Source organism: Podarcis melisellensis (assembly GCF_964234715.1).
Source record: "Podarcis melisellensis genome assembly, chromosome: 1".
Lineage (NCBI taxonomy): Eukaryota > Metazoa > Chordata > Lepidosauria > Squamata > Lacertidae > Podarcis > Podarcis melisellensis.
The window spans coordinates 134,332,094-134,346,162 of NC_138528.1; the positions used below are offsets into that span (position 1 = coordinate 134,332,094).

The 14,069-nt window shown below is 42.7% G+C and overlaps 1 protein-coding gene across 2 annotated transcripts in view; it reads left to right on the forward strand.

The window, feature by feature from the left end:
- The first annotated feature begins 3,799 nt into the window (after positions 1 to 3,799).
- Positions 3,800 to 14,069, forward strand: part of ACADL (acyl-CoA dehydrogenase long chain) — a 30,896-nt gene continuing 20,626 nt past the window's right edge. Inside the window, exons 1-5 of one of the 2 annotated variants that reach the window (XM_081892468.1) lie at positions 3,800 to 3,950; positions 8,192 to 8,353; positions 9,542 to 9,679; positions 10,845 to 11,009; positions 12,460 to 12,526. In XM_081892468.1, the coding sequence (XP_081748594.1) occupies positions 3,874 to 3,950; positions 8,192 to 8,353; positions 9,542 to 9,679; positions 10,845 to 11,009; positions 12,460 to 12,526 (609 nt within the window). In that variant the 5' untranslated portion in view covers positions 3,800 to 3,873. Of the gene's footprint in view, positions 3,951 to 6,967; positions 7,115 to 8,191; positions 8,354 to 9,541; positions 9,680 to 10,844; positions 11,010 to 12,459; positions 12,527 to 14,069 lie in introns of those variants that run through there. The other variant, XM_081892469.1, reaches the window with a different exon arrangement.

Below are 14,069 nucleotides of genomic sequence, written 5' to 3' on the forward strand. Positions count from 1 at the left end.
TTCAGATAAAAATAATTGAAGGCAAAACCAAGTTATTATCCAAAATGTATGATATATTATTGGAATGGGATACTAAAGACGAAGAAATAAAGGAGGTCATGACAAAATGGGCAATGGACTTGGGATATAATATAGAATATGAAAAGTGGTTGAAATTATGGAGCAATGGAATGAAATTTACGGCAAGCGTCACACTCAGAGAAAATTTGGAAAAGATGATGTATAGGTGGTACATCACACCAGCAAAATTAGGAAAAATGTACAAAACAGGAAATAAGGCCTGCTGGAAGTGTTAAATCAAAGAAGGTAATTTCTACCATATGTGGTGGACTTGCGAAGAAATGAAGAAATTATGGGATTTGATTTATAACGAGTTTAAAAAAATATTTAAATACACTTTCCCTAAAAGACCAGATGCCTTTTTACTAGGAATAATTGGGGATGAAATTAAAAAAAGAAGATAAGACATTATTCCAATATTCGACAGCAGCGGCCAGAATATTAATTGCACAAAATTGGAAAAGTTCAAATACCCCAATGGTCAGAGATTGGCAAACAAAATTATTTGAATATGTTGAACTAGCAAAAATGACCCCCAAAAAATAGAAACCAAAAAAATACAAAGTTTATTAGTGATTGGAATAAATTTATGATATATATTGAAGGAAACTATAGAAATTTAAAAACTACAGCAGGTCTGATATAAACCTTACGATGCGCAAACCATCAATAATTATTAGCTGCAGAAAAAAGAAAATTTCTTTTTATCAAGAAGCCCGAAATCGGGAGGGAAGGAGGTCAATAGGTGTGTAGAGGAAATATCTAAATACCTAAAGATATAAAGGTTCAAAGAATAAGACAAAGAACTGTAACGGAAATTGATTTTTTTGGTGTTATGTATGGATATTTTTTCTTCTTCTTTTTTCTTCTTTTTTCTGAAACTGTTGTTTCGCTTTTTGTTTTTTCTTTTGTTTTTTTGGTGATTTAAGTGAAACTCAATAAAAAGAAATTAAAAAAAAAAAACAAATTTAGCTGGGCTGCAGCCTTTAAATAGCAGTGCAGTTTAAGATGTGATAATCTTTCCCCACCCAGTAACTGAAATACATCCACACATCTCCTAACTCCAGCTTCTTTCTTTGTCACTCTATGTACTGAATCTCGATGTAGATTCAGACTCCTCTTCCAGTCCTTGTCACCTCAGTCCCTCCCTGAGATTCTAGAAGGAGGCAGAAATGCAACAGGCGCCCTTGTCCCCAGCATGGCAGCCAACTTAATGCGGGAAGCATCCCTTGCTGCTAAGATGGTTGAACTTGAAGCCATTGTTCCACTGGCCTTTAAATGTGCAATGTGCTTTACACTGGTTCCTCGGGAACTCGGAGCAGAAGGGAAGCCCACTCTGGCCACCACTGAGGGGCTCTCCCCACCTCCACTCAGCACCAAAGCCAGGTGGGACTGTGGAGCTGAAGGCTAGAGCCTCTAAATCGCTAGACTGGCGGGTGGAGAGGAGCCATCTTGTGGCTCGCCTCAGGTGCCAAAATGTCTCAGGCTGGCTCTGCCTAGACATCTAAAGACTGCTGCTTTTCTGTGGGGCTGGCCCCAAACATTTTGCTGCCTGAGGCAAAGGACAAGATGGTGGCTTTCCCCCATTGCACATACAAAAATCAACTGGAATGACAGTTAAATCTTAATCCGCCCTGTTGACAGGACAGTGTCTCCACTGCCTTAGAGGGCACAGGGCAGGCTGTATGGCTCAGACAATTCTGCCCTCCCCAGCCTAACCCTAAAACAACCCCTAACCCTAACCGTACGGAAGGAACCCCCTCATGAAATGGTCACCACATATTGAAGCATTTTTATTATGCTCTTCAGCTAAGGGCTCCCAGAGTGGCTTAAAACGATCTGTTATGAGATCTGACTCTTTCAGTCTAACATGCTTCACAGGGCTGTTTGGGGGTTTTGCTGAGGAAATCCACAAAGGATTTTTTCTGTTCCACATCCATATAGGATAACAGATGTCCTGCCTTGCAAATTATCTCTATTCCTTCTCTGATGTAGATGTGGCTGGTCCATATTATTGGCTGGCTGCCACAGTATTTCTTTCCATATGATGCAAACTTCACAGAAATTCAAGGAAGAGAGACAAAAATGTCTGATCTTCAGAGTATTCTATTAAGATGCATAGCATCAGAGGTTTTTTCCAGCCAGTCTCATTGACTGGTGACAAACAGTTTTCTGAGAGACCTGAATGCAATATACGAGAGGTTTCTCTTTTCTTGGTGTACAAATACATTTCTTCTGGCTGAGAGTCACCTCGAGTCAAACAGATTCTGGAGGCAATATCATATAATATATATAACAATATAATAAAAAACTTGAACAACCTGCTTACAAGAAGCAAAAGTAGTATTATGAGGGTATACTCTGGATCCCTCTTTCCTGCTAGCATCAAAATACTAGTTGCCTGTCATCAATATTTGTTTTTAATATGTTCTCCTGCACTGCCATCTTGTGGTTACGTGTAAAGAACAGTGTTGCTTTGCCACAGCCCAGCAGAAGTTCAGATAGAAATTTTACTACAGAAGGCTGCCAGTTAGCACATAATTGGTGAATAACTACTGAAAATCTAACAATAATCATTTGTTCTCTTAATAAGTGATAAACTGTGATATGTTAAGACCCATTAACAGTAACTCCTGAAACTATGAATACGTGAAAAGTCTGCTTCTCTTTCACTGTAATCTTTTTCATGACTAACAGACACTAACTGCTTTGGAATGTTTCGAGCTAATATTCATGGCTCCTTGCCAGGATTCTGTGCGGCTTTCTGAATATATATATATTAGTATTCTGCAAGAAGGCTTTTAAAATAACATCTGCCATGGATGCTTTGAGATTCCTGCATTGCAGCGGGCTGGACTAGATGACCCTTGGTTCCCTTCCCAGCTGTACAATTCTACAATTCTAAGCAGAGGTTGGGTAGCCACTTGCCACGGATGCTTTCCACTGTCTGCAACCCTGGGCTTTGCTTGGTGCTTTCATTACATATGTTGAGGAGCCAGGTGAAAGCATTTCTCTTCAACTGAGCTGATTAACATTCTACAGCTTTTAAAACGCATTTTAGGGACGCAGGTGGCGCTGTGGGTTAAAGCCTCAGCGCCTAGGACTTGCCGATCGAAAGGTCGGCGGTTCGAATCCCCGCGGCGGGGTGCGCTCCCGCTGCTCTGTCCCAGCGCCTGCCAACCTAGCAGTTCGAAAGCACCTCCGGGTGCAAGTAGATAAATAGGGACCGCTTACCAGCGGGAAGGTTAACGGCGTTTCCGTGTGCGGCTCTGGCTCACCAGATGCAGCTTTGTCACGCTGGCCACGTGGCCCGGAAGTGTCTCCGGACAGCGCTGGCCCCTGGCCTCTTAAGTGAGATGGGCGCACAACCCCAGAGTCTGTCAAGACTGGCCCGTACGGGCAGGGGTACCTTTACCTTTACCTAAAACGCATTAGCGGGAGCGCGTGTTGGATTTATTATATACTTTGTACAGTATTCTTGTTTTGTGTTTTGCTGCTGTGAACTGCTCTGTCAACTACAAATTTAATAAATGCCACTACTGCTCGCGGTGGCCATTCCTGAGCCACTTGTAATGGATGCTTGATTTGAGATTCCTGCGTTGCAGGGGGTTGGGATAGATGACCCTGGGACCCCCCCCGCCCCCGTTCCAACTCTGCACTTCTGCCGCAAAACCAGACCATTTCCGGGCACCCCTCCCTGTGGAATGAGCCTCATGATTTTCTGCTGCCCGCCCTGGGCTGCAGCGCGCTTTCCTGTCCGCCGGAGGGCTCCCGGGAGGCGAGGCGGCGCCGGAGAGGAAGCCGAGCGGCAACATGGCCACGTCGAGGCTGCCGGTGCGCCGAGCCGCGCGCCTGCTCGCCTCTCTCCCGGGCGGCGGGGCGCCTGCCAGGTGAGCGCTTGGGCAGGGGCTGCGGGGAGGCTGGAGAAGCGGGCGCGGCAGTTTTAGGCCCAGGAGGACTGGCAGGGGACGGAGAGCGTCTCGCACCGGCGGGGAAAGTAGGGCGCACGTATCCAGCTAAGTCAGTCCCCCAGATCCTCGGTGCACGCCTGGCACGTTTGAGATCGCGAGTCTTCAGAAACAGAAACAGCTCCCATTAAGGATCTTCTGCTGAAGTTCTTTTTTTATATAATAATTTTTAATGATTTTCAAAACATATGACATACAACAAACACCAACAAAAGAAAACACATATATCTCAAAAAACAAAAACATACCAATAAAATGGACTTCCCCATACCTCCCTTTTACCGCATCCTTATTTTTCCATTTTTTAGCAACCCTTAAATCAATTTTTCTAATTAACTCTCTTTTGGATTTTCTTAAGATTCACATTTACAGCTGTAATTCTCTGTTTCTTACCCCTTAACATCTTATCAATCCACAATTTTACAACAGTTTTTAAGATATACTTTAAATTTCCCCCAGTCCTCTTCCACTGTCTCTTTCCTCTGGTCACGGATTCTGCCGGTCATCTCTGCCAGTCCCATATATTCCGTCACCTTCGTCTGCCATTCTTCTAGAGTAGGTAGTTCTTGCATCTTCCAATACTTTGCCAACAGGATTCTTGCTGCTGTAGTTGCATACATAAAAAATGTCCTATCCTTTTTCGGTACCAATTGGCCGACCATGCCCAAGAGAAAAGCCTCCGGTTTCTTTACGAATGTCCACTTAAGGACTTTCTTAATTTCATTATAGATCATTTCCCAGTAGGCCTTAATCTTTGGGCAGGTCCACCAAAGGTGGTAAAAAGTTCCTTCAGATTCCTTACATTTCCAGCAGTTATTATTGGGCAGATGATAGATCTATCATCTTCTGCTGAAGTTCTTTCTCTCCCTCCCCCCTTTCCGTGCAACTCTCAGTACTTGGGGAGAAGAAGAAAGCACCCTTGTAAATTTAAAATTAGTTGGAAATAAATAGATCTGTGCCTGTTTATGCCCCTGTTAAAGACAGCTGCCTCTTTATAACATCACTTGGCTGTAGTGGGTAGCTGTCCCCAGAATGTACAGTGGTACCTCGGGTTACAGACACTTCAAGTTCCGCCAACCCAGAAATAGTACCTCGGGATAAGAACTTTGCTTCAGGATGAGAACAGAAATTGCGTGGCGGCAGCAGGAGGCCCCCTTAGCTAAAGTGGTGCTTCAGTTTAAGAACAGTTTCAGGTTAAGAACGGACCTCCAGAACGAATTAAGTTCTTAACCCGAGGTACCACTGTATTGCAAGCAGTGCCAGATTTATGTATTGGCTAAGTAGGCTGAAGCCTAGGGCCTCTAAATCTAGGGGGCCTCCCTAGCCCACCTGCCCCCCAAAATTGCAAACCCAAGACTTCATGCGATGGCAGGGCAACCTGGGCAACCCTATGATACTCAGGGCCAGCCAGTGGGGCCCAGTTTGAACCTCTAGGGGGGGAAATTGTGGGGCCCTAGTTTATAGCCCAAATCTGCAGAATTTTAGAGATATAAATCTGTGTGGTCATTTTCACAAGATCAGCAAAGCCCTTAAAAATCAAACCTGTTGCTGAGTTCTTGTGCAAGTTTGTACAGTTCACTTCTGGAATTTTTAAAGAGAAGATTTTGATGAGCTTGAAAAGCAAGCAAAAGCCATCTTGCCAAATGTTAATTACAAAACAAGGAGATAAGGAGCAAGGGAACAGAAGAGCATCTGATACCTTAGATGCACTTTCTTCAAGAGATAAGTTTAGGATAAAATCCTTTATTCCTATATTAGATGCACCTGAAGCCATTTTAAAAAGAAGTACTGTGTACAGTGAGGTTGCACAATTATTTTTCCATTCGTGCTATTCTGATAGCATCTAAGCAAGAAATTCAGCAAGGTGTTGAACTGTCGATGGAAGTATCCCCTGGAAGATATTGACCCCAAACCTATTGATGATATTTTGCACTTTCACCTGTACATGAGACAAAGCCATAGGCTTACAGCAGAGCACTCTTTGTCTCATACAGAGCTTTATCAAATTATATACAAGGAAAAAAATCAGATGGCCTTTCCTAATGTGGAAGTAGTTTTGTGGCTATTTTTTAGTTTTTCAAGACCCAAAAGAATTAAAAATTAATTAAGGGCCACAATGTCTCAAGAGAGGTTGTCCACACTGAGCATTCTGTACATAGAATGTGACAAACTTAGACAAACAGATTTTGATGAAGTTTTCTGATGTCCTTTAGAGGAGAAATTGTGAATTGCAGAACCTTGGCTTCATTCAGTTTTGTTTATAACACTCTTCCATTTTCTTCTCCTCTTGAGTGTGGGGGATGGGGAGGGGCCTCACAAGTGGGGCAGCCCAGGTCCTCTCTGCATCTAAATCCGGCCCTGATTGCAAGGAGGGGTTTTCCTGCCACAGGTTTATAAATGCCATCAGCACAGTCTTTGCCAGAACTGAAGGGGCAAGAATGCTGAACGCTTCACCTGTTTAATTTCTGCCTGCTGCATATCTGTTGATAGCGTGCAAACCCTGCCTCAAAAAAGGAGGAAGTGTTAATTGCTGGAGGGGGTGCAAGTGGTGCAGATGAGGAGTAATTGCAGTTTGATTGTGATTGTCAATTGCCCCATAATTAGAAGAGGAATAAGTTGCCACAGGAATTAAAAGGCAAGTGGCTTGTATCCTTATTTCCAATCCAGAACTCCTGTAAGACTGGAAAAACCAGCTGTGAACTCTGACCCAATTCCTGCCTGTGTTGCGCTGCTTAGATAGTTGCTGTGACATGACAAGGGTGCTGTTGGAAGATACCTTTGCTCTCTTTATCATTTAACTACAAGAGATGATTTATTAAAGGGACAGCCATCGTCTTGATGGTTTAAAAATAGAAAATTACTTCTTTCTTCCCTCTGGCTTTAAAATATTTAAAGTTCTATTTATAACTCTCTTCTCTCTCTGACTGACAAACCAGTCAGTGCATCTTTCACGCCAGGAGACTGTTAGCTGGTGTACAAAGTCCCAGCGTGGCACAGTTCATGTCCAGAGAGCGTTTGAGTCAAGCTAGCTGCTAGATGAATGGTTTGGAGAGGTCCTGGCAGAGGGGAAAGTGTGAGTGGAAGAGGTAGGGGAGGATCCACTAATATCCCAAAGTGCAGAAAAGATAATGCTTTATTTCTAGAATTTCCCAACCATCCACCATTCAAAAAAAATTGTAGCGGTGCACAAAAACAAAGAAAAGAAGTGCAAACAAAATATGAGGTTGAAACATGAAAAATAGATTGAAACGCATTTGTAAAACCAATGAGAACAATAGCAAACAATGCAAGCCTGAAAAGGCCACAAGAGGGCCTCATTTGACCTGAGAGTTCAAGCAGGCTGAAGGTGACCTCAGGCCCTTGGCTGCTGAGGAGTTTTGCACTCCAGCAGTAAAAGCTTAAACTTCACCCAGTAGCAGATTGGCAGCCAGTGCTGATCCATTAGCAGTGGTGCCAAGGAAAAGTTGCTTCTATCTATGGTTAGGGAGCGCACATGCTGTCAGCTCCCAGTTGGCCTGAGAGGACTCTTACCAGACTACATTTGGTGTTTTGAAATTGTAAATTGCATTGGGCAGAATGGCAGAAGAGTAATATATTTAAACCCAACCAATAAATGTGACAACCCGTCCAGAGGATGGCAGCAGCTGCCAGCTTTTTCCTCTTCGCCTCAGTGTAGTACTGAATCCTTTAGTTATTATTTCATCCTTGTTTCATATAATTTAGGGATTGTGGCTGACATCTTGTGCAACACATCAAAATTATTAAATTGCTCTTTCCTGTTTTTGCAAGTGAGCATGAATGTGAATAATATTAAGTTTCCTGTAAGATCAGGGAACTGAAATTGTTCTGTGGGGAATACCACGCCTTTATCAGTTTAAACTGTGAATCAGAAGAGTCTGAATCATAGCTGAACCCCACAGGGCATGAAATGAGGAGTGGGAGAGCTATGTAAACCACCTTGAGCTCCATGGAGAAAAGGGTAGGATATAAATGCAACAAATAAATAGGTTTTCAGTGGAAGCTGTGTTCTTATAACTCCCAGTTTTGCCCACATTCTTCCAGAAGTAGTTTGATTGTGACTAGTGTTTTGCTTAAAAAAAAGAAAATCAGTATAAATGTGATGTTTTTCCTACAAGTCCTCTTATTTAATTTCATTTTTAAAGATATATTCAAACAGAAAATTATGAATCGGCACGCCTTGAAACCTCCTCTGCTAAAACCTTAATGGACATAGGAACTCGAAGGATCTTCTCATCGGATCATGACATCTTCAGGGAAAGTGTAAGAAAGTTCTTCCAGGAAGCTGTGCTTCCACATCATGGAGAGTAAGTTAAACATTGTAAATCTTGTGGTCTTGCCTGTGGTGGTGTTTGTTAACCGGAGTTCGTTCCATTCTCCCCCACCCGCCACCTCCTGTTAGAGGCAATGTTAAATTACATGCCGGTTCTTCTAGGAGAAGAGATTATACTTTTGCCAATGGAAGTTTCCATCCTACAGTGTTTAGCAGCTTTGCAGGACTGGGGTATCTTTGCTGGAACAGTGGCATGGGATAAAAGGATTGCAGAACAAAACCACACACACTGTAGTCCTGATCAGGTCTCTCTGTGGCTAAAAATCCTGCCCTCCCCTTGTTGTGCATTCATGCATTTAACATAAATATAGTTTGGCCCTTGGTTTAATAATGTAATGCAGCAGGTTAACAAAGGCTGCAACCCTATACCTACTTTCCTGATAGTTTACCCCATTAAACTTAATGGGACTTACTTCTGAGTATTATTATTATTATTATTATTATTATTATTATTATTATTATACCTTGCCTTTTTCCCCTGTAGGCAGCCTACAGATAAAAACAAGAACTGCTTAAAATATAGAAAATCATTAAAAAACCATTAAGCATGGATAAAATTAAAACTATATATGTATATAATAAGTATTGAAACTATACCAATAATTGCAATAACAGCAGCATGGCACCAGCTGCACTCAGGTCTCCAAAGCCTGTTTTTTTGGCTTTTGGGAACTGACTTTTGAGAACAAGGAAGTCTTCACCTGCTGGCAGAAGGACAACAAGGAGGGAGTCAGTCTAGCTTCTCTATGGAGGAACTTCCAAAGTCTGGGAGCAGCCACCGAGAAGGCCTTTTCCCGCTTCCCCACCAAGTGTGCCTGTGAGGGTGGCAGGACCAAGACAGGGGCTTCCTTTATTTATTTTAATTTGGTTGCAGTATCTCCATTGGGGGGGAGGGGAACAAATCCAACGAACACCCCCCCCCGTGCTTAAATCTTGCATCTCTGATTCAGCAGGTGTGAGTGTGCACATGATTGAGCATGTGCACGTACAGACACATATAAGCAATCCTCAACTCTTGGTATTGTGTATAGGTTTGCTTCTAAACGTCTTTGTTTTCAGTCAATGCATTTTTATAGAGCAATTCCTCAGTTTTGTGTCCCCCGCCCAGCACACTGTAAAAAAGTATCCCACAGACTCCGCTCAAATCTTGTTTTATTTGCAGGTGGGAGAAAGCTGGACAGGTGAGCAGAGAGCTCTGGGAAAAAGCTGGACAGCAGGGCTTGCTGGGTGTCAATATATCAGAAGAACACGGTGGCATTGGAGGGGATCTTTTCTCTGCAGCAGTCGTTTGGGAAGAGCAGTAAGTAGCAAATGCACCGTGAAATAATTTTTTCAATGTCAAGTACCTTTTTGCTCTTGATTTCCTATGGTCACATATTTTGGGAACACTGTTGTTGGCTTCCCCTCCCTTGTGCACCCTGATGGCAGCATTTTAGGGTATTGCTAATTCTTCTGAAATGTATAAAGCCCTGAACAACTTGGGACATAGATACCTGAAGGAAAGCTTCTCTGTATATCAGCCTACCCACTTATTGAGATCTGCAGGTCATAGTCCTTCTGTGTGTTCATCAGAGCTCTATGTGTGGTGGTGACTTAGGATAAGGAATGCCATCCCTCCTGAGATATCATTGCCACTGTTGGGTCCATATTTTGACAACGACTAAAAAGTGATCTCATGTTGAGTTGTAGACTGCTTGATCTTATTGTGCAGGACATTGATTTGATGCTAAATGGTAGACTGCTGTGAATCTGGTTGTTGTTGTTTGATGGTAATTTTATGTATTTATGTCAGCTCTTGCTGAGAATCAGCATCTCGGCTGAAATGCTCCCCAGACTACTTGAATGTCCCCCTATCACTATATCCTTTCCCATAGAAAATTTGCACATTGCAGAGAAGGCTAGGCTATAATCCTTGACCCTGACATGTTACTTTCCATTCCACCATCATCCCCAGACTGCAGTGGTACAGTTCAGAAACCCCTACGGCACTTGATTCCAGTTATCTGTATTTGTGTCAAAATGCCACGCCTTCAGTATGTTGAGAGGCTAGGGTGGAATCTTCTAGCTGTGCAATTATATATATAATTTGCCATAGCTCACCATTGCCATCTAGTGCCACATTCGTGTAATGCACTTTACAACACACTTAAAATGTTTTATCTGCAGCTGTATATCTCAGTCCTAGATCATGGTCTCTCTCTTTCTCTTTTTCCTTTAAAAAAGGAAAGGCCAGTATGCGGAACTATTGTGTGATTTAAGGAATAATTTTGAACAAGTAAATCCAGTCCCTAGCTTCATAACTTCCCCTCAGTAACAAAAACTTTAGATATCAAAAACAATGGAATTATAAAAATAATTTGATAATTAGGTTTCTCTATGTTTTCATATTGTATTTAAAAATCAGCCTGAAATCAATGTGAAGCTGCTTTTTTGAACATCTCTTGACTTCTTTTTTTCTTTTTCAGAATGTATGTTAACTGCACAGGCCCAGGATTCAGCCTTCACTCAGATATTGTCATGCCATATATAGCAAATTATGGTTCAAAAGAGCAGATTAAGAGGTTCATTCCAGAAATGGCAGCTGGCAAATGTATTGGTGCAATAGCTATGACAGAGCCTGGTGCTGGGAGGTGAGCCAAGAAATTACAAAAATTAATTGTTGTAAAAAGTAAGTCCCATTAAGTGTGTGTGTGCATGTGTGTGCTCTGTAAGATTTCAAATACTTTTGTCTTCCTGTATAAGGTAAAATTGGTGGACCAGTTTGTCAGAGCAAATTCCTCTAACTTTGCTGAACTAGGTCAGAGAGCTAGAGTAGTGGTCGAAAGATGGAGCTCTGAACCAGGAAGGAACCAGTTTTAATTTCTCCTCTGCCACAAATTCACTAAGAGTCCACTGGCAAATCACCATCTGTTGGTCTCTGCTCCTTGTATAAAAACAATGCTAAGTACCTTACAAGGTTGCTCTTAAGTATTTCTGAGTGTGCAGACAGGAGGAACTGTTAACACTATAAATGCAAAGCATTACTGTTGTTACAAGAAATTATATGCACATGATTCCAAGTGCAGTAGGCAGAATAATTATCAACAGGAAGCTGTTATTCCAGCTTGAAAAAAGATGAAAAAAGAAGCAAAGCACTCACCGCTGAAGTAACATTGGATGCAAATGCTCTACATGAAAATTAAGGGTTAATGTATGCTTTAATTTTTCTTGTTACCCTGTTTAGATAATGCTTTTAAAAAGATTATTGTGGCTAATTAGGCTGCAGTCTGAACCCCTGGAGCCTGGCTGCTGGAGGAGGTTAGGATGTAGCAGATGTTGGTGGGCTCTTCCTTCTGCAGAGATCCCCATGCCTAATTGAATGCTATTACCAGTAGTGTTCCTGATATGGCTCTGAAACAGGGCATTATGAAGGTGGAGCAGGATCCTAAACTGGTCCATAACTTGGATAGGGGTCAATCTGTGCCGGCCAACTACTGGAGCAGGAAAAAGAGAGAGAAAGTGCTCCTTCCCACATTCTGCCCTGGCTGGCAAGACCTGGTGAGGCTTTTGATTCTGCTATTCTGTCCCACTGCTCCTTGCTGAGACCTTAGAATTGCTCATTCTGTGATATTATGGCAGCGAACAAAACTGTATTGTAATCTTTGAATAAATGTTTTAAATAATAAAAAAGAGTTGCTCCCTTACTGTGCAATCCTGTGCATGCTTACCTGTGGGTAAGCCGCATTGAATACAGTGGAGCCTCCTTACGGAGGGCAGATTTTGCCCTTATTGCAGCCCTGTTCATAAGGGCAGTGCTATACTTTCCCCCCTTGTAGGAGTGAATGGCAATGGATCACCATTAGAATAGGATCTATTTTTTCATATCCCTTGTTAACACTGAATTTCCTCCCACATACGCCTAACTCTCTTCTGGATTCTGCTTGGGTTCTTTTTTCTTTGTTTTTGTTTGTGTGACTATTTGGAGAACTTGCTTTTAATATATAACAGATTCCCTGGTGTGTGATCTATCTATGCTGGGGTTATTTAAAAATAAATACTGTGCCTTTTCCTCTGTACTATTAAGAATTGTTTTATTGTTAGCGATTTGCAGGGTGTGCGAACATACGCAAAAAAGGATGGAAGTGACTGGATTCTAAATGGCAGTAAGGTATGTGCAGGAAGGATAAATTATTCTGGATTCGGTGTAGACTTCATCTTACAGCCCTTTGAGATAATGGCTTCTAAACTGACCACGGTGGTCTTGCCACTGTACCTTTTGCCAAAGAAGCAGTGCCAAGCTGCTTCCCGTTATGTTTTTTATGAGAATTCATGCTGCCAGGTAATGTGGCTACTTCTGCCGGCAGCCTCAAAACTCAATCAGCCTAGCAGGTGCTCTTCTGTACTTCTTTTATCTGGGGAAGATATAAAGACCATCTGAAGAATTTGGCCTTTTCGTGTTCCAACATAGTTGGCCTGCACAGGGTAACCAGTGTGCAAATATTTCACAGTTCAAAAGAGTTGGCAGTAGAATGGCTTCCCTGGTATGAAACTGCCTGAGGGGACCAAGGAGGCAAATAAAAACTTGACTACATCAGTGCAAAAGAGAAAAAAGTATGAGTTTACTTTCTCGGTGAGTGTATTGTTCAGGGTTCAAGGAAAATGCCATGCTGGATGCCAACTGCATGCAGCCAGGTTGCTGTTGCTTTGTTATTAGATCGTTTAGTTCAAACTGCTTCTCTTCTTCTCTGATAAAAGTTTGGGGCAGGGAGGAGGAGGGGGAACACCACCTCTCAGTCTACCTCCCAGGTTGTTGTAAGGATAGAATAGATAGCCCCACGTGCAGGACCCTGAGTAAAATGGAGGGAGGCCAGGATACAAAACATTTTCGTCAGTCAGTACAATGCCACACAAAGTTGCAGGGCTTTTTAGGATGTAACAGCATTTATTGCCATGTTTGGGAAAAGAGACGAGAACATTGTTAATTTTTCCTATTGCTTTCACTTGTTCACGGCTCTTCTGACATGCTGAAATTAGTTATAGCAGTGTTCTGCAGGCTTCGGTGGCATGCTTGATTTTCAGCACAATCCCAAGCATCTTTACTTGGTCAGAATTAAGTCTCATTGTCCTCCAAAGGGCTTTACAGCAGCCTTCCCCAACTGGTGCTCTCTAGATATTTTGGACCACAGCTAGACTGGTGACTGGGAGTGGCCGCCGGGACCACATAACACCGGTTCTGAGAGATCTGCACTGGCTCCCAGTATGTTTCCGAGCACGATTCAAAGTGTTGGTGCTGACCTTTAAAGCCCTAAACGGCCTCGGTCCTGTATACCTGAAGGAGCGTCTCCACCCCCATCGTTCAGCCCTGACACTGAGGTCCAGCTCCAAGGGCCTTCTGGCGGTTCCCTCATTGCGAGAAGTGAGGCTACAGGGAACCAGACAGAGGGCCTTCTCGGTAGTGGTGCCCGCCCTGTGGAACGCCCTCCCATCAGATGTCAAAGAGATAAAGAATTACCTGACATTCAGAAAACATCTTAAGGCAGCCCTGTTCAGGGAAGTTTTTAATATGTAATGCTGTACTGTTTTTAACACTGATTGGGAGCCGCCCAGAGTGGCTGGGGAAACTCAGCCAGATGGGCGGGGTATAAATAATAAATTATTATTATTATTATTATTTTCCGTCTGCCTTGTGATGGGGATCACTTGGCAGTGGG